Source organism: Pleurodeles waltl, chromosome 5, assembly GCF_031143425.1.
Source record: "Pleurodeles waltl isolate 20211129_DDA chromosome 5, aPleWal1.hap1.20221129, whole genome shotgun sequence".
NCBI classification, from domain to species: Eukaryota; Metazoa; Chordata; class Amphibia; order Caudata; family Salamandridae; genus Pleurodeles; species Pleurodeles waltl.
The window spans coordinates 1,038,597,080-1,038,622,102 of NC_090444.1; the positions used below are offsets into that span (position 1 = coordinate 1,038,597,080).

A 25,023-nucleotide genomic window follows, 5' to 3' on the forward strand; every position below is an offset into this window, starting at 1 on the left:
GCTTACCGCAGCAGTCGGGTTTGTGGCCCCTGCTTTCGTTCCAGTGCTACTCCTTCTAGAAGGTCATAGGTGCAGAAGGTAAGGCTCACGAGCAAGTCATAGATAACAGAGCAGAAAAGCGTCAGGAGTCAGAGGAGCAGCACGCCCCACTAAAAAACAAGAAAACTCATTGATGACAGGGCAAACTAGGCCCAGCTGCAGTCGTCCCATCCAGCTGAGCCATCCCATTTCTCCATCACGATGATGTCACCGTGTTACCAACTATACCTGGGCCTCATAAATATATTTGGCCACCGGCCTATAGACAGACCTGATAATGGCCTGCAGACAAAATGTCAAGGCTGTGTTATAGTGCCTTATGTTATGCTTTATAAACAGTGGCCTAAGATATTTTTTCCTTACTGATAACAATTTGGTGCAAAGCAACTGTAAATAAAGCAGCGTTTCTTCTCCTCCTTGTTTGCGATCACATTTAGTAGATGCTGCCTCATGTCTTTGCCTTTTTTGGTAGTTATTATAACCGGTAAAATACCGAGGCGGAATTTAATATAGGGTGATCTTTTCATAACTAGAAACAAATTGCCTTTATAAAAATCGAATGAAGCAGGTGGTTTGATTGTTCCATATCGAGTAAACAAATGACTTCTTGCTGCTGAGCTGATTTATGCCCGATATTTATCCTTAAGTAGCTGCACTGGTGCCGAGGTCATTGTCTCTGGGTTGTTCCAACATTCTTTACAACCTAAAATCTGGAAAGTCTCAAAGATGTGTTTGTGCCGGGGTAGAAAATTAACTCTGTCTCATCTCCATAATTCATGGACAGCTTTCTGATCAATTTCCAAGTTGGCTTTGTCCAGATTCGCACCCAATATAAAATTGTTTTGAGAGCCAAGAGAGTTTTGATTGACTTAATGCCCAGTTCGAGCCTGAAGGCATCCATTGGGGTCCCAGGCCCCAGACAGAGAAGAGAGCTTAATAATCTATTTTCCACCTTACCAAGTTCCTTTGGGGTTTTTGTTCCCCTGAACTCCCATGCCACGTGCTAGCTGCCACAGCTTTCATTTGATAAGCATTTATTGCTGGGGTGACTAGTCTCCTTCTAAATTTGAAGAAAAATCTTCAAATTATACTATACTATAATATAGTGGAGCAGTATACCCTCGCTTTTGAATGCTTGCTTGGACCAAGGTAACATATCTTCTAAACTGATTCCCAGGTAACCAAATAAATGGATTCTAGTCAGGCAACTGTCATATATTTTGAAGGTGGTCCTCAAGGAGTTCCTTCAATTCGCTATCATGAATTTTGTTTTCTGTGTATTTATCACAAGGTTTTTCTTGGTGCAGTAGATCTCGAAGCAGCCCAATAATTTATACATTGCCAGTTTGATACAAGAAAGGAGGATGACTGAGTCACCTGCATAGAATAATATTGGAATGTTATCACCTCTAACTTGGGGGAAGTCCAGATTTAAGCTTTTAGGCACTTTGCCCACATCGTTAATGAAGAGATTAAATAGTAAGGGTGCCAAGACACAACCTTGTCTTACCTCACTTGTTGGACATTAGTTCCCCTTGGGTGATGTACCTGACTAAGGCCGTTTTATTTTGATGTAGCTTCTGTACAGCCTTCACAAGGTCATGCAGGAGATTCATATCATGGAGACAGTGACATAACATAGCTCTATCAATCGAGTCAGCTGCTCTCTTAGGTCTATAAACGTCATATACAGCGGTGCATTTTTGTGATGATTTGTTTAAGACATATATCATATAATCTCAATGCTTTGTCACTTGTGCTGTGGGCTTTCCTGAAGCCGGCCTGGAGCTGTGCCAGGAGCTCACTATCCTCAACCCAGGATTCCATCCTGGTGAGGACCACATTACCGTAAATCTTCCCGGCACTATCAAGCAGTTAGGTTGAGCGGTAATTAGCTAGATCATTCTGTGGCCCCTTTTTAGGGAGGGGCACTATGACTGCTGTCGGCTTCTAGGCTGGGACATTCTCTGTTATCTAAACTGCATTAAATACTGATCTTTAAAGGCATACATCTGATCAGAAATTTGTGTAGATACCCAAACTGCTTTAGAAGTCGCTAGGAGGCCACTTTGATTTGTTGGCAAATCTTTTACTAATTATTGATAATCTCTCGGTCTTGTTTGGCCACTAGACAACTTTCAAGAGCTGAAGAGTATTGAAGTGAAAATGTTATTCTGGACCTCTAGATCCATGTAATGGTTTAAATATCAGAGTATTTTCCTCCCTTCACATCTCCCTCCGTTATATATATCTAAGACTCGAGCAAGCAATAAATCAAACAGGATTTGTAAAGTGTAACTAATCACCCTCAGGGATATCCTGGAGCTTGCAGGTCTCGGTGTCTCATTCGAATAGCCAGGTATTGAGGGCTCTGATGAGAAGTAGAGGTGATGGCCCAGAGGTGCATGGGGGGGCTGTCCCAGGTTTTTGTTGCTATATGGGAGAAGGTTTTCTTTCATTTCTTCTTTGGGGGATGCGTGGATTGTGTCCAAGTGGTAGGGAGGTGGAGCGTAGTCTTCTTGTCGATTGGTGGAAATTCAGGTGTTGGTTAACATAGGTGGGTCCTTGGTTGTGTGGAATTTTATGCGCATAGATCAGCAGCTTGAATCCGCACCTCTTCTGCATGGGGAGCCAGTAGAGTTGCATGGGGTGTGGTGTGATGTGGGATTGCCAGAGAAAGTCGAGGATGGGTTTTGCAATGAGAATTGCAAATTAAATACAAAAGACACTCTTCAGAGTATTATAAATATGCGATCTTATGAGATGATATCCTACAATCATTCACTAATCCTCTACTTGTGACCAAAACCCCTGATTGTATAATGTGCTTGCATCTTTATAGTCATTCTGGTCATATTGCTTCTAAAATATGTGAAACGTTTGGAAATCTCAGTTCTAACAATCTGTATATTTTAAATAACTTTTGGAATACAGAATTATTTTCACCTTTTTCTTCTGAACAATGGAAGAAAAGGTTTTGTAATATTGCTGGTTGGTTACCAATTGCTTTATGTCAAACTAATCTATTTTTATTGTAAAATTGTCTATGGATAGCATATTTGTTGTACGAAGCTAGGCTGATTGATAAATCGCTGTGTTGATGCTGCAAGTCTAATATTGGTTCTTTAAAGCATTTACGATATTCCTGTTCAATTTATATTTTACTTTCAGGAAAAAATAAGGAACATAATAGTTAAAATAATACATACCACTAGACCACTAGAAGTATTTCATATTGATTGTATGCAAATCCAATGCACTTTTTATTTGTTACCCTCAACACAAAGGAAATAGTTTGATCCTTTTAGCTTCTCTGCTAATATATCGATTTCCAGCAACCGGAAAGATGCCAGATTACTTTATTTTCCCTCATGGTGGGTGTTGATCACTTGTACTCTGGGAACCACTTGATACTCACTTTACCAACCTTGAAATGACACATAATTTTGTGTATACATTGTAATGATTAATAAATGTATTTGATGAAATATACTTAATGTAGCTCTTGTTTTTACTTTTTTTAAATTATCTTATCTCCAGCATTTGATGGATACTCGCCGAGCCTTTTTGATACGTCGTTATGACTGTTTTTCTATATATTCAGCAACAGTTTTTGTGTTGATATCAATGTGTTTAAATTACAATCAATTGCCTTGAACACACGAAAATCTCTTGAAATACATGGTGTTCAATACAGTAGCATACTCCAATAAAGCAACATTTTTCCACGTGTAATGAATTTTGAAGAGACTTTATCATATTTTTACTGGCCGTTTCTGCATAATTTAGATGCCAAATATTCGGAAGGATCGGCTCATACATTGGCTCACGGAGCCAAGGAAGGCACCCACCTCGGCTATGGCTGTGCTCTCCCTATTAATTTGCTGGCTTGCCCACACCTACCACCTTTGAAACTGGACGCCTTTTGAAAATTCTGAGCCGGACTCACACCATTCGAGCAGACTAACCTCAGCACAGCCAGAGTCCATCTGTCAGAAAGGCTGCGCCCTAGTAAGCAGGCCCTTAAGCACCACCTTCTGAACAAAGGCAGCCCTTGTGCATCACAAAGCAAGCCAGAGGCAGCCGTCCAGGCTGCAATGCAAGCAGACAGGCCCACAACAAATTAGCAAACAAATGTGCTGCTCTCTTCATTTGCCAGGAGCCGGGGCGTATCTTTACACGGATGTGTTGGGTGGAACGCTCTTCCCAAGCCCCAGGATGTATTGTCAGGCTGGTAAAATGTCCCCTTGACTGACTGGTCCAGTGTGCCCTTCGGAAAGTAACTTCAAACTGTGCAGGTAGGTTGTTTTCCCTGTCTGCGAAGTACGAATTTGGGACAGAGGCGCAGGGCAGACTATAGATGTAATCTTGACACTGACATGCCCCTGTCACATTGACACCACGTATACCATCCCAGAGAACAATTACATATGTCAGATAAAACAATTGTACATTATTTGGTCTCCTCTCCCTGCAATAGCTTTCATCTATGATAAAGGAAATGGCATTCAGTCAGTAAGGCTATAATCTGAGCCGGTTCAGAGTGTGCGTGTGTGTGCGCGCTTGTGTGCGGTGCGCCGCGGACGCTTCGGAGTGTCTGTGCATGTGTGTATGTGAGTGCGTAGGTGGGTGTCTGCGCGTGCATGGTTATGTGAGTTTGTTCATATGAGCGTATGTGGAAGTGTATGTGCCCATGAATGTGTGTGTGCACGGGAGCATGCGCATAATAATAACTTGTTTTTTGTACAGCACTTCATACAATCCTTCAGTTGTTTTTTAAAGGCTTTAAAGAGACAGTTTTGATGTTACCCCTTCCTGGTACTTGACCTACTGACTTCAAAAGGATGGAACACTGAATCGACGACCTTGCCAGGATTCAAACTTGAGAATTGCTGATCACTGTGTTGTTGCAGGGGTGAAAGTTCAGCTCCTTGAGCTATCCCTTCGCACCTGAGTGTTTGTGGACACGAGTGGCTGTGTGCATGTGAGGGTGCGCACATGAGAATGTGTGTCATATGAGTGTGAATATGCATATGCGCACGAGTACTTGTGTCAGTGGGATTGTGCATATGAGACCGTACACGTGTTCACATTGTAGTATTTGCACATGAGCGATTGTGTGCACATGGGTATGTGCGTACATGAATCTGTATTTGAACACCAGCAGGTCCACTTAACTTTTCAGCATTCTGAGCTATATAAAATGAGCACTGTGGGCTGGGAGAACAATAAACATCGATTATTCAGCACCAAAGTACACCAAGAGAAGGATATGCATTTTTACCAATAAACATGTTGTGCAAAAGGTGTGTGCATATGAGTGACTGTACATTTGTGCATGTGGGTTCCTCTCCATGTGTGTCAAACTAACTGGGTCAGCACCCAAAAGTTCAGAATTGAGTGCATAGGCAAAACTAGTTTGCCAAGCATGAGTGGTTTTATCATGTCATCTAATAGTAGGGAGCTTGGTCAGTTGACATGTGTGCCTGTGCCAAGTGAAGGGTCAAAGAACACCGTTCCATTGCACCCTGGCACCTATGGAGGTTGACTCAGTAAACAAAGTAATGGGGATGAAGCTGATCCAGTGGTCCACGGGAGAATTAAAAACAATGATCCACAGAAGTGCAGGTTTTGAGCTCTAGCATGGAGACTAGTGAAACTATCTGCAAGCTTGTACATCTGCATCAACAAAAGATTTTAGAGGGTTACTTAGAGGTTTACAGGCATTCACCCAAAATTGGCAGATGTCCCACATGTCCTATTTAGGTGTATTCAAATGTATAGTTGGAGTCTGTGTATTAGTATACACTCTGTGACAGACACGACCTCCGCCATTTTAGCAGATGTCCTGCATCTGCCAGACTATAAATAAACCCCTTTGTCCTTGACCCTTGATCAAGATTCCTATCCCGCAGCACATTCTTCTTATCTGCTGCCATCATGCTGGAAATCCTTCCTAAGGATACACAGTTTGTCTCTGGTAGGCTTTGAGTGTGTCTGATGACACCTAGGATGCTAGAACGACTTTAGAAGTGTGGAAAGTGTAGCACTAGTGCCCTCCTGCTAGCCCTGAACAAGAGAAGTCTAATTCCCTTTTGGTATGTCCAGGTTCTCCAGTCCCAGAAGCCACTGAATGCATCCAGAAGAGTGCCATAAATCCATACAATCAGACAAGTAAATAATTGTTTGACCATGACCACTGGTTCCTGAACTATTGGGCTTTGAAGTTTCCTCAGCAGGCCTACTAGCAGTAACTGCCAAACTTTGACCACCAGACTCCCAGGGCACCAAAATATCTTGACCAAAACTGGGCACTTTTAAAATACGAATCCATAAACCTCTCAATATGCAAGCGGTACCCAAAAAGTAAACTACTCATTGCCATTTTCAAGCTAATGGCCTAAAAATTCCAACTTCATAAAATGTAGGGGGATATTTGTACTTTTTGCCGGAAAACTGCACAAACGCAGTTTTGCGGCAAAAAGTGTAGCACCAGTTTGCATCATTCCAAAGCACCAGACGGGTGTCAAATGTATGGAATCTCGCAAGCCGGCGCCCAGGGTGGGCTAAAATGACATTAGCCGGGTGGGGGTAGCAGGATGGGGTGAGGGGGGTTTGCCTCAAAAAATTACGCTAGGCTGATTAGAGGCAAATAAAATGCTTCTAACCAGCCTAGCCTCATTTCCTGATGCAAAACCATCCATACCACATAACTCCTGTCTTAGAATACACAGGAGTCATCCCCCCCCCCAATGGCCAGCACAGGGGACCAGGGTCCTTTGGGCATGGCCATTGCACCCAGTGCCATGCCGGGGGCCCATGACAGGGCACCCAATGGCACTTAATTTTTTTTTTAAATACTTACCGGGGATGGGAACCCCCACCCTTTTGTGTCCCTCTGGTGTGGGTGTTCCTGCGGCTTGGGGTGGGTACCTGTGGGCCCATTCCCCGGTGTTTCACCATGGAAATGGGTAGAAAGGTTCCCTAATGCCTGGTCTGACCCAGGCATTAAATAATGGTGCAAAGCAAGCTTTGTACTGTTATTAAGCCCCTCCTCGCACCAGTGCATCCTTTTAGCACGGGGATTAATAAGGGGCTAGTACTATTTTTTAAACTAGAATGCCTACCTTGCATCTCATTGACGCAAGGTAGGTGCCCCATCAAAAAAATGGTGCTAAATCCAATATTTTGACGCTAGACATGCCTAACGTCAAAATATAAATATGGAGTTATGTTTGTGCTGAATTTGCGTTAAAAAAACTGACGCAAATTCAGTGCAAACATGGTATAAATATGCCCCTTAGTGTTAAATTTACCATGAACACAGCCTTCCAAAGCAAAAAGTCAGGCTACCTGCGAATGGCACCCCCCTTTCATGTAGGAATCATGAAGCTCAGAAGATATGATGCTTTAGCAATCTGTGAACCAGTGGCACAAGAGTATGTGGCAGAAGGCTCTGGGATGCTCTTAAACCACCCTGAGAGGCAGGGAAGCTGCTTCCCTTAAAGAAACACTTTAAGACAGACTGTTCAAACAGTCATTTTGCTATTCACTGAAAAACGGCCCATGGGTTAGGGTACCACATTCGGTGGTTCAGATGGCCACCCCCATAGTACATGCAAGAACATGATGAAAATGAAGTTGATGTTTGACCACCATACATGTATCTACTGCACATAAAACTGGTATTTCAGGAAAATTGTTTCCCATGAAAAGAATGTCATTGTTTAGGGGACCTGACTTTATTTTTCCAGCATGAAATGGTGGTTAAAGATTATTGAAGCAAAATATGTGGATTTTCATAAACTGAACAGCTGATGTTTGTGGGCAAAAGGATTGAACTAGTTCTCTCTGAAACCCTTATCTGTAGATGTTTGTACCCTGTCTGTTTAAGAACCACAAAGTTCTCGGTAAGTTCAATGGCAGCACTGCTCAGCCTTTGAGTGCCCCATAGGCCTCTAATACTGCCTGAGATTGATTGTAAACTAAGCATAATTATTTTCAACCCTACCACTTTCACGATAATTTTCAGTCACAAAGTATATGACTCAGAAAATAAATAACCCATGTGACATTGCATCTTATCTCTGTCTATCACCTATCCTTTTGATGTTGTGGTAAAAGAAAAATACATTTTAACACCACTTTCTGAAAATTGTATTGAGGTTAGTGAAAATATAACACATTTGGGGAGGGTCAAGCTTGCTTGGCACTCAGTAAAAGTAGCAAAAGATTTCACGGGTGCCCTTAAAGAGTTCACTGCTTTTCATAAAATTATGGTAGTGTTAAACTTTCTTATTTCACTGCAGGAACCCTTGGGGGCATATTTATACTCCGTTTGCGCCAAATTTGCGTCATTTTTTTCGACGCAAATTCGGCGCAAAACTAACGCCATATTTATACATTGGCGTTAGACGCGTCTAGCGCCAAAGTATGAGTAAAGAGCGTCATTTTTTTGCGTGAACGCCTTCCTTGCATTAATGAGATGCAAGGTAGGCGTTCCCGTCCCAAAAAATGACTGCGACGCAAATGCGTCGTATTTATACTCCCGGGCAAAAATCACGCCTGGGAGTGGTCAGGTCAAAAAACCCCGCATTTGCGCCTCTTTTTAATGCCTGGGTCAGGGCAGGCGTTAAGGGACCTGTGGGCTCAAAATGAGCCCACAGCTTCCCTCCCATGCCCCCAGGGACCCCCCCTGCCACCCTTGCCCACCCCAGGAGGACACCCAAGGATGGAGGGACCCACCCCAGGGACATTCAGGTAAGTTCAGGTAAGTATAAATTTGTTTTTTTTAAATATTTTTTTGGCATAGGGGGGCCTGATTTGTGCCCCCCTACATGCCACAATGCCCAATGACCATGCCCAGGGGACATAAGTCCCCTGGGCATGGCCATTGGGCAAGGGGGCATGACTCCTGTCTTTACTAAGACAGGAGTCATGTAAATGGCGTCTGGGCGTCGTTAAAAATGGCGCAAATCGGGTGGAGGCGATTTTTTAGCGTCAACCTGACTTGCACCATTTTTAAGACGCCCTAACGCCATTTTTCCCTACGCCGGCGCTGCCTGGTGTACGTGGTTTTTTTCCACGCACACCAGGCAGCGCCAGTCTGCTTGCGCCGGCTAACGCCATTCAATAAATACGGCGCCCGCATGGTGCTTCAGAATGGCGTTAGCCGGCGCAAATTTGGTCTCTTGTATCATTACATGCCGTTACTCAGCAAGAAGATTTTGTCACTACTGGTCGTCATTTGGTCTCAGAAAACTCTTCCTGCACCACGTTTCTGCTGCTTTTGATGGCCAAGTCTCCACTCCCACCCAACCACCAGGCCTTGTCTGCTGCGGGGATTGGACTTCCCAAAAAACTGTTGTTGCCCATCTACTGTGTGCTAGCACCAAGCTGAAGTAGGTCTGCTCTCTGTGCTGTCTGGCCTACCTTGCTCTGCTGAATAATTGGACTGAAGTGGATACCATAATCCACCATACCGAATATTTTACTGTGGCCCTGTACAGACTGGGTGGCTTCCACTGACAGTGGTATCCAAGCATCACATGGCTTCTTGTTGGGGCACACCCTTGTGTGTTTGTACTACAAAAAGAAGTTAGATGCTTACTGGATTTTTCTTGGGCCAAGAAAGAATTCGAACATTGTGTAGTTCCTAGCTGATGCACAGATGTTCTTCGTGGTTTTTCTTAGTTTAGGAAAATAATTGAAGGGAGTTTAGCACCTTGCTAGGGTCCAGACATATTTCTCTCTGCCCGTCAAGAAAGCCAGATTGTTGCTAGATTTTTTTCTTAAGCTAATTAAAAATCAAAACTGCCTCTTACTCCTGCCTGGGTCACAGGTGCCAATAGGAGCATGCGCCCTACCAAGTAGCCTTTCTTAAAATGCAAAAAATATCCAAACCCCATTTGGCTCTTTGCTTGGCCACTGACACGCTTCCTGTGCCTCAGCAAGTAATCAGATTCTATTTGGATTTTTTAGTAGCTCAACAAAAAAAGTCAATAAGCATGTGGCTTCATTCTGGGGTACAGACACACAGGTCTTTGCCACAACATGAGCTGGATATTGTTTGAATCACAAAAACATCTATATCCTCTCTTGTATAAAGAACAGTGGGCGGGGCAGTACACAACTATTTTTGGAGAGGGGCATAATTTTAACATCATCAGCCGTACTAGTGCAGGCAGCGTAACACTATGGCAGCCGTAGTGTTACGCTGCACTGTGAGTCTGCACACCAGGCTGATCTAAATCCGTGGGACGGGGGGGGGGAGCACCCCCTCATTACCATTCTGCGGACACCCATGACATTGAGGTGTATTCACAGTCTGCATTATATAATATTTTTAGTTGTACTGCAGTAGTACTACTAGAGTACTACAAAATGTGATTTACGAACCTATAAGTTTACATCTCCATCTTTTCTACCTTCTATATGGAGAGATCACCACACGTGCGTTACCTAAGTAGCAATTGGGGAAGGGACTGGGGGAAAAGGCGCTATACTTACTAATAAATTGCGGTGGTTTAGGGAGCAGTAAGTAGGGTTTAGGGAAGGATAAAGAGGTGTTTAGGGAGGGACATGCACCCACCAACAAAAGAGTATCTTATTATATTTCACAATCTTCATTTCTAAAGTTACTAAAGTCAAGAAGTGACCAAAAGCAGTAGTAAATTACTCAAGCTCAGAGCTGGAGTAAATCCAGCACTGCACATGGCCAACTGCTGGTACTGCAACAGACTCCAATGGAATACAATGGCAGCAGGGACTTACAATAAAATCTCACAGGAAACAATGTTACATTAAATTCAATTATTTGAAATAGTTAAAAATATGAAGAAATATAAATTAATCAAAAAATGAGAACAAAACAATTATTAATTAATTATATCCAACAACTTTTTTGAATTTATAAGTGAATGTAACATTAACTTTTATTAAAATGTAATTGAATTACTTTTAATTAATTCTGTAAATCACTATAATGATTATGAATGCATAATAAAACAAGTTTTTACTTGAAGTGGCAAATTATTTTTAAATTTAAAATTCAGAAAAATGTATGCTATCTAATTTAATATATTTAAATTAATTAATTTAAATTTAAAATGAAGTTAAAGGTGCTGTAGCATTTTGTATTTTAAAATTAACTTAAATGTCTCAGCCCAGGTAAATACGCCAGGGTTAGCTGGCGAGTTTCTCTTCCCCATCACCCTAAGATCTTGATGCAGCAAGCTGCCTGCCTGCACCCAGCTTTTTACAGAAGTGTACCATCCTGTAATATTATAGTCACTCTGCCCTTTTCCCTACCTGAGATTTAGTGATGCTTCAGTCAATGACAGCAGTTGTGGCTGTCTCCTTGAAAGCCGAGTGGATGGATTTTTTACATCATGCTGCATACTATCAGATTGACAGAGTTACATAAGCTGTAATTGCACCTGTAGCACTGTTATGGTGGCTTTCGCATATGTAAGGATTAGTTTTTGACCTTGCCAGGTCCTTAAAACTATAGTTTGGAACAGCAAATTTCTGATTGGCTGCGAACTGAGATGTGGATTATACATTTGGGAATATATGTTTCTGCAATTGCCCTCAGTTTGCATGACGATGAAATATATAGTCTTCATGATTAATTTGGTCATCTGTTTATAGCATTGTAGCAACTGGCTAAACAAAGACAAACTCCTCGATACAGTGTTGCTAAGTGACTATCAGTTTTCTCCTAACATTGTTAAAACAATACTTAGAAACAATAATGGGCCAGATTTACAAGAAACAGGTGCAACGCGGCGCTGTGTCAAAATTGGCAGCGCCGCAAGGCGTTAGTTCTGAAATGCAGAGGTGTGCCATATTAACGAAAATACTGCGCACACCTGTGTTTCCCCTAGCAGTAAATTTAGCTGCCAGTGCCAACGAGGCATCCTTGCACCATAGTGCAAGGGTGTCTGCGTTGAAGGGAATGATTGTTTATGTACAGTAATGTGTCTCTTCCTGCAAATTAACAATCTAGAATGGCAATTTGGCACTTCTATGTGTGCTGCAGAATGCAGAACACACAGAAGTTGCATATCATCATTATTGAATGATTGTTTATGTGCACATAAACAATCATTTGTGGTGTTTTGCTCTTTTTATGTGTGCTGCAGAATACTGGACACCTGGAAAAAGCAAAAATGAGGAAAAATAAAAGTATTTCTCTTTGTTGCGCCATGCTAATACCACCCCTGGGGTGGCGTTAGCTTTTGGTGCTGCCACAGATTTACAACTTCTTGTAAATCTGGGTCAGCGTCAAAAGCAATGGGTGTTGCAGTGGAAGACCCACAGCAACACCCATTGCATTCCCCTCTGCCGCAGAACACTGCATCGGAGGGGCCCATATTTACAAGGCGGCATCAAGCCACAAAAAGTGGCTTAGTGCCGCCTTGTAAATATGGTGCAGTGCATAGTACCACCGGAGCATCACAAAAAGTGACGCTTCGGTGGTGCTACGGGCTTGTAAATATGCTCCAATATGTTTCAAAATTGTTTGTTGACACCCATATTTCTACAAATAAAGAGCCATTTTTCCCTTTGATCACCCAGATTTACACTAGTGAACAAGTTTTTTTCTGTTATGCTTTTAAGTTTGCTAGAGGTTCTATAACACTTGATGTCATTGGTCAATTTAGGGATAGGCTTGAAGGTAATAGATCACAGCTTACAAAAAATTGCTTCAATTGATTTTTCCATGTGACATAGATTATCCTCTGTTAAAGCTTTCTTGTGGACAATCCATTTCATTATCCGCGAGACAGAATTGGCATGTCTCCAAGTGAAGAATGTGTGGAACCCTAGACGTTTTTCCTCTATTAAATTTTGAATTGTCTCAAAATTAAAATCCTCTGTGCTGAATAAAAAGACCTTGCACAAACTGCTTATGAGGGAATGTTTTATTTGGGAATATGCCAAATTTAAAACTAAAGAAACATCCTGCACGTTTCGCTCAGATTATATTAGCTCTCAAGCTTCTTCAAGGCAATATGTTAACTTCTGGATATTCTAGACGCTAAAGACCATGCCATTTGTTGAATATGTTTTATGTTAACTTAGTTATGTGTCAGACGAGTAGCAGGTCCACTGATTTCTGCAACTGTAACAAATGGCAGTCGGCATTTGCTGAGTATTTCTCTACATTTGAGATGCTGAAATTCAATTCATTTATCACATAAAGCAACTCCTATTCTGTTGCCTATAAAATATCCCGCAATATGACAACAGTAAGATCCTGGGTGCAACTAAACTACATGTGAAATTAAACTAATTGTGCTAAAGGTGAACTCTAATTATAAGGCTGTACTTTGAAAGCAATCTAGATCACATTTGTAACTTTGCCCATGATAAGTGTCTGATCCATATGCAAAGGAAGAGGAACTGACATAGATCAGCTCACTAAATTTAGATGAAATTAATTTAAGAATCTAATTATTGATGTAAATGACTGATGTATCTAGTATTTAATATATTTGTAAATATAAATGTTTTCGTGTCTCTATGTTGGGATCGTGAAGCACCTAAAAATGTTAAATGTGTAAAGAACACTACACACTCATTCATGCATTATAATAATACCGTAACTTAGCTCTAATGACCAATTTGCTAGGGCTGGAGTTAAAATAATACATTTGCTCAGTCAAAGTAATGGTCACCCGAGATAATCATCTGGGTCAATGTAATGGCCAGGTCGATGTAATGGTAGAGGTGATAGGTGTTAAGATTGAGAAATACATTGACATTTAGTGAGACAAATGTCATTTCAAAATGATAGATGCTGGCTCAAGTCAATTAGCCATTCTCCCCTTTCCCTGTATAATACCTGCAAGTGGTTGCCTTTGAATATGATGATCAGTTACATAAAACACTAAGGGATAATATAAGGACCTTAAAATCAAATGATTCTCATTGGTTACAGTCAGGAAACCAATTTAAAACCAAGGCCCATATTTATGGAAAATGGCACACTACTGCGCTAACGCAGTTGTGCGTTGTTTTTTTTAACGCCATTCCTTAAAGCCATCCCTGTGCCAGATTTATAAAATGACGCACTATGGCGCTAAGGAATGGCTAGCGTAAAAAGAAAAGATGTTATCCGAGGGGGGTGGCATTAGGGGTAATGGCGCTAGTGGGTCTGACATGACGTTAGGCTGTTTAGCAGCAAAATTTCTGCCACCAATCAGTCTAGCGTCATTTTTTGATGCACAAGCAGCCAAAAACTTGACTCCTGTCTCATGTCCACCACCCTAAAGCCCACCACAGGGGATCAGTGTCCCCTGGGAAAGCTCTACATACCCAGTGACAGGCAGGGGGCCCCATGTAAGGGGCCCCCAATGGTACACCACACACATACACAAACACTTACCTGCAACTTACCTGGGATGGGCTCCCTCCTCCTATAGTGTCCCTGTGGTATGGGTGGTGGTGTTGCTGGGGCTTTAGGTGAGCATATTTGTGCCCATTCCATGTTGTTTAGCCATGGAAATGGGCCTACCTACACTCTAACACCTGGTCTGACCCAGGTGATAAATAATGGCGCTAAGCGGGCTTAGCACCATTATTTAGGCCTGCCTCCCACCCACGCGTTGTTTCTGGGCCGGGAGTTAAATATGGCACTGGGGGGGTGGAGGGGTGTCTAGCATCATTTTTAGGATGGGAATGCCTACCTTTCATTGGCGCAAGGTGGTTTCATACATCCTAGAAATGACGCTAACTCCAATATTTTGACGCTAGACGGGCCTAGCATCAAAATATAAATATGGAGTTATGTTACCGCCGCTTTAGCTGCAAAATAAATGGCACTAAGGCAGCGCTAAGGTTCCATAAATATGGGCCACAATTCGGAATTGTTTGAATCACTGTCTTGTCTGGAGTGGTTTCTTGCCCCTTCTGAGGCCCAAGGATGCACATATAGGGTGGTTCAAATGTATGACTTATATAGCATTTACGTGAAAATGAGCGTCAAATTAGAGGATTTCATTGGATTGAATTGAAATCAATGTCACTCTCTCATGATCAGCGATTGTTTTTGTCTGACTACGAGGAAGGGCTGAAATGTATGTCCACTGTATGAATCACACCTTAATCTGTTGCCAAGCAGGTCAGTCACCAGTATAGACTAATTAACCACTAGAAAATTGTGATCAGTTTTGTATGGTTCCTTTATACCATCTCCTGCTTGTGAAGTACCTGGATTAATATATTGTGTGCGCACGCTCGTAAAGTGATTCATAACCACTGATATATTTATTTTAATCCAACCTTTTTATCTAACTCTGCTATGCTAAAGTGGTGCCACAGTGTCCATGCAGAAGGTACCATGTAGTATTGGTGTTCTTATCATAACTCTGATGTTTGTGTTTCCATGCATTCCCTGCTCTGCAGGTTGCATAGATTGTGCTCATTCAAATCACAGGGTCTTTACTTTGAAACAAATAAAAATTGGAATTGAGGAGAAAGTTCCACATTCTTCAACAAATAAGTGGTGACATTGCCTAGAGGACATTGCCAAGAGGCTGTGCTCCAACTGGGATATTGTTTCTTTCCTCATTGCAGAAACAGAGCACCATTTTGCTTGTTATTTGGTCGTCATTCGTATGCCCCATCAGAATTATATTCACCCCAAACAGGATATGACCTAAAGTGCTAGACATGCTTGGTGGCCGAGTAATGTCTCGGCTGCATTCAGCTTAGGTCTGATGGCTGCAGGAAACTTGTAGACAATCTGTTTTCCTCAGAAAGAAAGAGTTTTTAGTGCATTTGCACCTTTGCGGGTTTTGGTTTAGTAACATAAACCAGTCAAACAAGTGTCTCATGTGGTGTCTGCTGTCGGTGTGACCACATGATCGCTTCGCCCTATTTTTCAATGAGGTTTATTGTTCTACTGCAGACCTTAGTCTGAAGAGGAAACGTCTATCATCAATGGCGGGGACTTTTATGCAGACCCTCTCTACTAAGTTGAACTTTGCAAGTGGTCTAAAATATTGTAGTACTGTCAATTTCTATTGATGTGGTTTATGTGGATAGTCCCCACTTGCTTCTTATGCTATTCATCTATCCTCACTGTGAAATTCCACTATAGGTGGAAGCCCTCTTCATTCTGAATGAGCATCAACTTCGGTGCAGAGACGCCTTTGTCTTGTGCTTTTGTCAAGCAGATAGTTTCTGTTATCGACCAAGGATTTCTTAGTCATCTCTTTTTCGTGAGGATGGGTGATGTTATTCAGGCTTCACCTTCATCATGAGTTTTCATAGCATGTCTTCTCTACACGTTTTTATTGCCTGCATTTCTGACTTCATATCTGTACCCGTGGTAGATCTTTGCTATTATTCTGCCTTGACATTACCTCCATGCTCTTTTCTAGTCTACTCGTAGAGTTTGGGGTTACTCACAACTAATATTCATTATTGCTGCAGTTACTCACAAATAATGTTCATTATCTGGAACGCTTCTTCTCATTGTCACAGCCCATTCCTCACTTCTGTGTTGCACACAGAAAGTTGTGAATTGGAATAAAGGGATATACTCACGTCAACTAGTCGTGGTACAAAATGTAACTTTTTAAAGGAAAAACTAAGGAACCCATGTACGACTGTCAGCTTTTGCGTCTCCAAATTGCCACTTTTAACGAATTGCAACAGTGTCTCAGGTACTGTTTACTATTCTCAAAAGGGTCGCAACAGACAGGTCTCATTATTATTCATGAGTCACGTCTCAATTTGTGACCCATTTGGAATGGTCGGCCCTCACAGGGATGGTGGTCTGCTGGGGTCAACAGACCACCATATCTGTGACTGCTTTTTAAAAAAAGAAATCTTTTTTTTTGTAATGCATTACAAAAAGAAAACTGAAAAGTTTTCTATTCATTTTTTAAGAGTAGGCAGAGGTCGTGGGACCACCTCCTGCTCTTAAAAATGTTTTCACTCACATTTACAAAGGGGGACCCTTCTGGTTTGCCAATGGGTTATCACCTCCTCTAAGGAGATGGTAAAATATGAATCCACCGCATTCCAGTTACAAAACATTCATACATGCCAGTGTGATTCGCTATTAGGGACTTCCTTTACACACTCCTTCCTAATAGTGACTTGCAAACCCTTTTTTGTGAGTCAGTAGTAGGTTACCAACTCCAAAAATAGGGTTGGTATATGCTAAGATGGGCTGTTTGCAACTGGTAAAATGCTTCATACATCTGGCCCCACATTCCCCGTGGCTCAGAATGGAGTTTGACAAGGAAGGGTAGGACACCTTTTAATTATGAGTTTGGTGGTGCAGAAGTACCTAAAGAACTATTTCCAGAGTCCCAGTTCTGACCAGTAATTGCACATGTGCCCCGAGCAATTACAAGGTTTTGCCCCTACAATGGAAATAACTTGTGGGCCTCGAAATACAGAATTCAGCACGCGGTAAAGGACTCATAATTACAGTCCCACACATGGACAGTTCTCCTTCTATTTACCAGCTGTGCTGAGCAGGTGATAAACGGGAGCAAGGGAAGAGCGGGTGGTGGGGAGCAGAGACTCAGGAGGCATTGCAGACTTTAGCAGGAGGGGAGAGATTGTGATGCTTCCTTCGTGGCATAGGAGGGTTCAGTTAGGGGCCAGGCTACACTTGCGTCTTCAGTCCCTACCCAACCCGCTCTTGATTTGAGTGTGACTTTCTGACAGGTGAAATCAGGCCTGATGTTCCTGTACCTGGAAAATCCAATTACAGGAGTAGGGGGCTTGGTGTGAGTGGGTGGAGCGTTAACCCACCCAGCGATAGTCCTCTACCCTATTCGTAATTGGGGCTGAAGAGTTAGCATTTTTAGCATTTCACAGGGTCTATTGACGTACGTACTTGTAATTGTAAATAATGTCTAGTTTTACTTTTTGTTTCTTAATTGTATTTACTATTTTCCGCTGCGTAAAGCGTCATGAATGTATTACTTATTGTTGTTTACTATTTTTCTCTACATCAAGCATCAGGAGGACATGCAGAATGTATTAATCGTTCTGAAACTTTACGAAAACTTAATCTATAACTTTAATTTCTAGTGTTACCTATGTGCACGTGGCTCCTCTCGAAGTGAAGAATGTGTGAACGGGTTGTCCCTGCTATAATAGTGATGTTTTTGGCTTGCACTTCATTTGACAGATACAACACACTCAGGGGAAATAGGCACCAAGAGAAAGGTGAAACGACTCTTAAGCTTTCAGAGGTATTTCCATGCATCCCGGCTTCTACGTGGCATCATACCACAAGCTTCTCTGCACTTATTGGATGAGGACTACCTTGGGCAAGCACGGGTAAGGACAACGGCATATTTTCATAGTAAAGAGAAATTTGCTGAATTGTGTGTCCACCTATTGAGGGCCCACTTACAAAGTGATCAGTGGCATTACTGCTAAATATGCTTGCAACACTGTGGTTTCGTTTAGCAGACATGTGCAATGGTCTTAATTCCTATATACATATTGTCATGGTTTCATAAGACCAGGGTTGTCAGAAGCTTTTGTGGAGCTAAGTGTGGTGGATCCCTTCTCTGGTAGTATGGCAACACTCTGTGTAGGCACCAGTTACCTGTCGTATTGAGAATGTATATATCAATAGTAGGCTAAGTCTGGTTTTAACAGATGCAGTGCCGGGCCCTGAAAAGAGCAGGTTCTAGGGCAGGTAGCCCGAGCTATACCCTATTGTGACGGGCCCTGAAAAGAGTGGGTCCCAGAGCAGGTTGCCCTAGTTATACCCTGTTGCGGCAGCTATGCATAAGACATGTTTTAGTGTGAGCCAAAGCAAGGCTAAAGCAAGAACTATTCTTAAACTTTTCACTTATTCGATACGTGATGGTACTGAGCAGAAACAGACACCCAACGACACCTCTCTCTGAGTTACTGTCTTCAGATTATGCTGACCTTTTCACACACTTATCATGTCAGCATGTAAGGAATTTCTACCATTATGACTCCTAAGCATGCTCCATTAGAACAGCAAGAGGTGATGGATGTAACGCTTGCAAAAGTCTCAGAGGCTGATTTTGAGTTTTTACCGTTTCCATCAAACTGAAGGTCGCTTTGCCTGATTTACAGTTCAGAGGACCTTAAGTACGTCAGCAGTGTCAGCAATGGAGACTATGCCAGGTCTGTTATTGGCATACTCCTCCGATGTCTTGACAGTGTAAGGGCCGTCTGAGGGTTAGGCCATTCGACCACCGCCCAATTTAAAGTAGGCAGTCAGATTGACATTTTTTACACTTAATAACTGCAGTGAAAAACTTAGCAGTAAGGGACAGTAAAACCATTCAAATGAGCCGGACACCATGGAATAAACTCCCAGGGTGGTTGGGAGCATCAGTAGTCAGGGTGTTTTGTGAAGAAAATAAAACTTGATAAAAGGTTTGATGAGTGGCAGCCTTGCTTGACGTAGCCATCATTCAAACTTTTAACTCCTTGGCAGGAACCGTTGTGACAGCAGTTACTGTCAATGACTATAGTTATCCCCGGGTCAGCAGACGCAGACTATAGTTTTCCACTGAGCCATGAGATGGGTACTTCCTCAGGGTGACAGAGTATTTAACTCCATCGCTCAGGCGGAGTACATACCATCCTCCAAAGTCTAAGTCAGGCCCTTAGTCACTGACAATCGCTCAGGCTGTGCTTCAGTCCATCATTTTTTTCCTGCACTGTGCCAGATAGGTAGCAAACATAGGCAGTCTAGCTCAAACTTCCAAGGCACACTCCCTCTGAACATGAAAACAAGCAATCCCAGGGGAGTTTCAGTCTTATTGTGCCTCTTCAGTTACATGCATTTTAGATTCTGTGGCACAAGTCTGAGATCTGCATGTAACCATACTGTTGCACTTGGGGTGGCACTTTAAAGCAACAATTATACAGTAAAGAAAAAAATGTGTGCTCACTAGTATCTGTGAAGCTTCCTCGGGGATAGAATGTGGGGTCTCTTTCATGAGAACAAACATCATGACACATAATATTGAAACAGAGAACTTTCCTCAGTGAATAGTCAAAAGAAGGGAAGGCCAGCACAATAATTATTTTTTCACAGTGGAAGTGTGTGGGAAATTTAGGGCCATATTTATACTTTTCGACGCACAACTGCGCCAACGCAGTTGTGCGTGAAAAAATCTAACGCCATTCTGAAGCGCCATGCGGGCGCCATATTTATTCAATGACGTTAGCCGGCATTAGCCGGCATTAGCCGGCGGAGCTGTCTGGTGTGCATCAAAAAAAATGACTTACACCAGGCAGCGCCGGCTAAGGGGAATATGGAGCTTGGGCGTCAAAAAATGGGGCAAGTCAGGCTGAGGCAAAATTTTCGCCTCAACCCGATTTGCGCCATTTTTTTTTACTCCCAACCCCCATTGAAATGACTCCTGTCTTAGCAAAGACAGGAGTCATGCCCCCTTGCCCAATGGCCATGCCCAGGGGACTTATGTCCCCTGGGCATGGTCATTGGGCATAGTGGCATGTAGGGGGGCACAAATCAGGCCTCCCTATGCCACAAAAAAAATAAAAAATAAATACTTACCTGAACTTACCTTAAGTTCCCTGGGATGGGTCCCTCCATCCTTGGGCGTCCTCCTGGGGTGGGCAAGGGTGGCAGGGGGTGTCCCTGGGGGCATGGGAGGGCACCTCTGGGCTCATTCCAAGCCCACTGGTCCCTTAACGCCTGCCCTGACCAGGCGCTAAAAAACGACGCAAAAGCGGCAGGACGTCATTTTTTTTGACCCGCCCACTCCCGGGCGTAATTTATGCCCGGGAGTGTAAATACGGCGCACATGCCTCGGAGTCATTTTTTTAGAAGGGAACGCCTACCTTGCATATCATTAACGCAAAGTAGGTGTCCACGCTAAAAAATGACGCAAACTCCATGAACTTTGGCGCTAGACGCGTCTAACGCCAGAGTATAAATATGGAGTTTGTTTTGCGTTGAATTTGCGCCAAAAAAAACGACGCAAATCCGGCGCAAACGGAGTATAAATATGGCCCTTAGAGTGCAGAAAAAAATTAAGGTTTGGGCAATGGTACGAATAAGCTATAGTGTAAGGTTTAGCATTAGGGTTTTTCTTAGGGCTAGATTTAGCTTAATGGAGTCAGTGAGTTTTAGGGGACGGGCTAGGAAAAGGATTAGGTTTAGGGATAGCATTAGGGTTAAGTGCTGGGATATTCCTTTGCATTTCTGCAAATTTCCCAGACATTATTTCAAAGACCACAGCATCTCATTCCTAAAAAACATATCTCTGCAATAGTACAATACCTAACCTCTTCTAAGATCTACATAAATCCCACCAACCTTTTTCAAACAATTGAATACATTTATGAGCTCATTGTAGGAAACTGGCCCCTTGTTGCAGTCCTCTCCTACATCTTTTGCCTGTTATTTGATGCTAATGTGACTGAGTGTGGGCTGGGATTCTACTAAGCAGGTCACTGTACCTGTGTCATTTCCCTAAATCTGTACCATTGTTTCCACAATTGGCACATTTCTGACACACAGATAAGTCCCTTATGAAGGTACCAGTGGTACCAAGGACCCTGTGGTCGGAGAGGGTCCCTAAGGGCTGCAGCAGATATTATGCCATCCTAAGGGGCCCCTCACCAAACACATGCCCACTGCAGATTGTGTGGGGTGGTGGAGAGAAAAAGGCAAAGTCAACATGCCATCTCTCCCTAGGTGTCATGGTTATCAAACACTGCCTGCGACATAGGTAAGTCACCCCTCTAGCAGGCCTTCCAGCCCTGTGCACTATACCACAGAAGGGGACATAGCTGCATGAACAGTATGCCCCTACAGTGTTTATGTCCATTCTTAGACATTGTAAGTGCAGTGTGGCCATATTGAGAACATGGTCTGGGAGTTTGTCACTACGAATTCCACAGCTCCATGATGGCTTCACTGAATGCTGGTAAGTTTGGCATCAAACTTCTCATCTCAATAAACTTACACTGATGCCAGTGTTGGATTCATTGTAAAATGCACATAGAGGGTATCTTAGAGATGCCCACTGAAATTCGCAGAAATTCCCCCAACCCTCTATATCAACGGTACTCAAAGTACGGCCCGCGGGCCGCCAGCGGCCCCACGGACCTAGCTTGGCGGCCCGCGAGACGCACACCAAACGCCACATCATAATGGCAGCCGTATGTAAACATAGAAGAGGGCCTCAGGAGCATGCTCCCGCGGTCCTCCTCTATGTTTACATACGGCGGCCATTGTTTATGGCGTTGCCCTGACGATCCTGGAAGCCAAAGCCCCATAAAAGTCAGCGCTTGCAGCTAACTTTTATGGGGCTTTGGTCGTCTGCTTCCTGTCACCGGCTCCACGTCTGCTGCCCGCCTGCCTGCCTGCTGTTCCACATTTGTGGCATCTTTACAGTGCTTTGAGTCAGGTAAGGCTCTTTGGTTATTTATTTATTTGTTTTTAATGTAGTGTGTGTTACTGGGGTAGGCGTGAGAGCAGATTGCGCTGTGTGTGTGCGCTGTGTGTGTGTGTTACTGGGGTAGGGGTGAGAGCAGATGGCGCTGTGTGTGTGCGCGCTGTGTGTGTTACTGGGGTAGGGGTGAGAGCAGATGGCGCTGTGTGCAGATGGCGCAGTGTGTGTTACTGGGGTAGGGGTGAGAGCAGATGGCGCTGTGTGCAGATGGCGCTGTGTGTGTTACTGGGGTAGGGGTGGGAGCAGATGGCGCTGTGTGCAGATGGCGCAGTGTGTGTTACTGGGGTAGGGGTGAGAGCAGATGGCGCTGTGTGTGTTACTGGGGTAGGGGTGGGAGCAGATGGCGCTGTGTGCAGATGGCGCAGTGTGTGTTACTGGGGTAGGGGTGAGAGCAGATGGCGCTGTGTGCAGATGGCGCTGTGTGTGTTACTGGGGTAGGGGTGGGAGCAGATGGCGCTGTGTGCAGATGGCGCAGTGTGTGTTACTGGGGTAGGGGTGAGAGCAGATGGCGCTGTGTGTGTTACTGGGGTAGGGGTGGGAGCAGATGGCGCTGTGTGCAGATGGCGTAGTGTGTGTTACTGGGGTAGGGGTGAGAGCAGATGGCGCTGTGTGTGTTACTGGGGTAGGGGTGAGAGCAGATGGCGCCGTATGTGTGCGCGCTGTGTGTGTTACTGGGGTAGGGGCATTGTTTTGAAAAAGGGGGTGGGGTGGTTGTTCCCCCTCTAAGCCCCGCCCCCCGCTGTCACTTCAGTGCGGCCCTCGGCCGCAAACCATACTGCAATTTTGGCCCCCGAGAAAAAGTTTGTGAGTACCCATGCTCTATATGTTGTCAAGTGGAATCCTATTTGGAAGAAATTACGAACATACTGTGGAAACACGTCTATTCCTATATGTGCCTACAAGTATAAAATCAATTTCTCTATTCGTAACTTGTAGGCATAGCACCACCATGTGGCCAGTTCGAGAAGTCATGCCTAAAGAGTAGTTGAAACCATCTTCCTACGTGTCACCTTCCTGTCTCATGTACAGTTAGGTGTTAGTGACACAACAGAGGATTGACTGCATGGTGCCATCGCTTTTTGATTGTTCAGTATCTGTTCAGGGTTTTATAGAAGCCCATCTCTGGGCCTTTAGCGCTGCAGCCACACCACATGAACTGACTGTTTTTTAAAGAATGCGTCTTTACAGGTGATGGGTTTCCTTATCTGGACTTATTCAGGTCTCACAGGAGTCACGGGGCTTTCCATTGCCAATGTGATAAAAACCCACAAAGTTATAATTTGTTGGGTATTCACAAACATTGAATTTATTTTTCCTCATGCCCATGTCACTTCTAAAAGTTTGCTTACTGTAAGGAAGTATAGCAGGTACAAGGAGTGTGGGATAGTCCCCCCTTTTACTTTGCCTTATAGGAGCGCCGCTGAAGTTGTTCGACACGATTACTGCCTTTACAGGCAAAAAATCTGTCTCTGCGATTGGTAAACGACTTACAATCAAGCTTGCTTTGCAGGTGGGAATTTGTATCTTTCCAATGATGCATTATGTTTTTGGATTGAATTAAACACTGTAAGGGTGTCTGTGTGTGTAACGGTGTAAGGTGATGCTTAGGTTTTGTACTGGAAAGATACCTTTTCAATTTACAATCCTACACTTTGTCGTAGATTATCACTTTTTCTAACGTAATATGCATGCCCAAGGTACAGCACACATGCAAAGTCAGAACATTTTCGAGAAAAGAAAGCTATTTATTCTCCAGAGTTTTTCGTTACAAATCCACGTCTGCCAGCGTTGATAGGGATTTGCATCAAAGCCGATAGGTAGTTGCATGGCTCACAAGTGAAAATGTATTTAATTCAGTCAAAGAGATCCATTTCTGTCTATCTCAGCGGGAGTAGTGCGTTCTGTTTACCACAACGCAGCACCGCATTTCTATTTAATCTCAAAATGCTGTTCATTCTGCTGTTCTGTCGTTCCATTGCTAACATGTTTCAAATTCTATGGAGCACTCTATTTAATTTTTCCCCATTTACTTCTGGCAGCGTTTACAGAAAAATCTATCAAATTATCATACGTTGTTTGTGATCAGTAAGTACAGTGCAATCTTCCTCTGTTAAGCGTGACACAGACACGTTAAATAGTTCATTCAGGTGAACGTACCGAGGTGGGTACCTAAAGTGCTGATGACTCAGACAGTGAGATTGATGTCTAAGGTATCTAAGCGTCATTGACACTTTTCCTTTCATCATCTGTTAGAGTGCTTCATCGATCAAGCAAACACTCTCAAGGTGCTTAGGCCCGAAACAACGTCACACCCTGTGTCCTAACTTTTCTTTCATGGTCGATTAAAACAAGAAGTGCGTTTGGATTTTCAGATGCGAGTCATCGTTAACGTTTACCCTTTCTTCGCAGCATATGCTGTCTAAGGTGGGAATGTGGAACTTCGACATTTTCCTGTTTGATCGTTTGACGAACGGTAAGACCTACAACATTTGACATGCTTTCATGCTACATGTATTTATGGGGC

The 25,023-nt window shown here is 43.3% G+C and overlaps 1 protein-coding gene across 2 annotated transcripts in view; it reads left to right on the top strand.

Moving 5' to 3' along the window:
* The window catches only part of PDE7B (phosphodiesterase 7B), an 891,171-nt gene that overhangs the window by 771,919 nt on the left and 94,229 nt on the right, over positions 1–25,023 (top strand). For both annotated transcript variants that reach the window (XM_069235207.1, XM_069235206.1), the window contains 2 exons: positions 18,206–18,357; positions 24,909–24,972. In XM_069235207.1, coding sequence (XP_069091308.1) covers positions 18,206–18,357; positions 24,909–24,972 — 216 coding nt within the window. The remainder of the gene's footprint in view (positions 1–18,205; positions 18,358–24,908; positions 24,973–25,023) is intronic.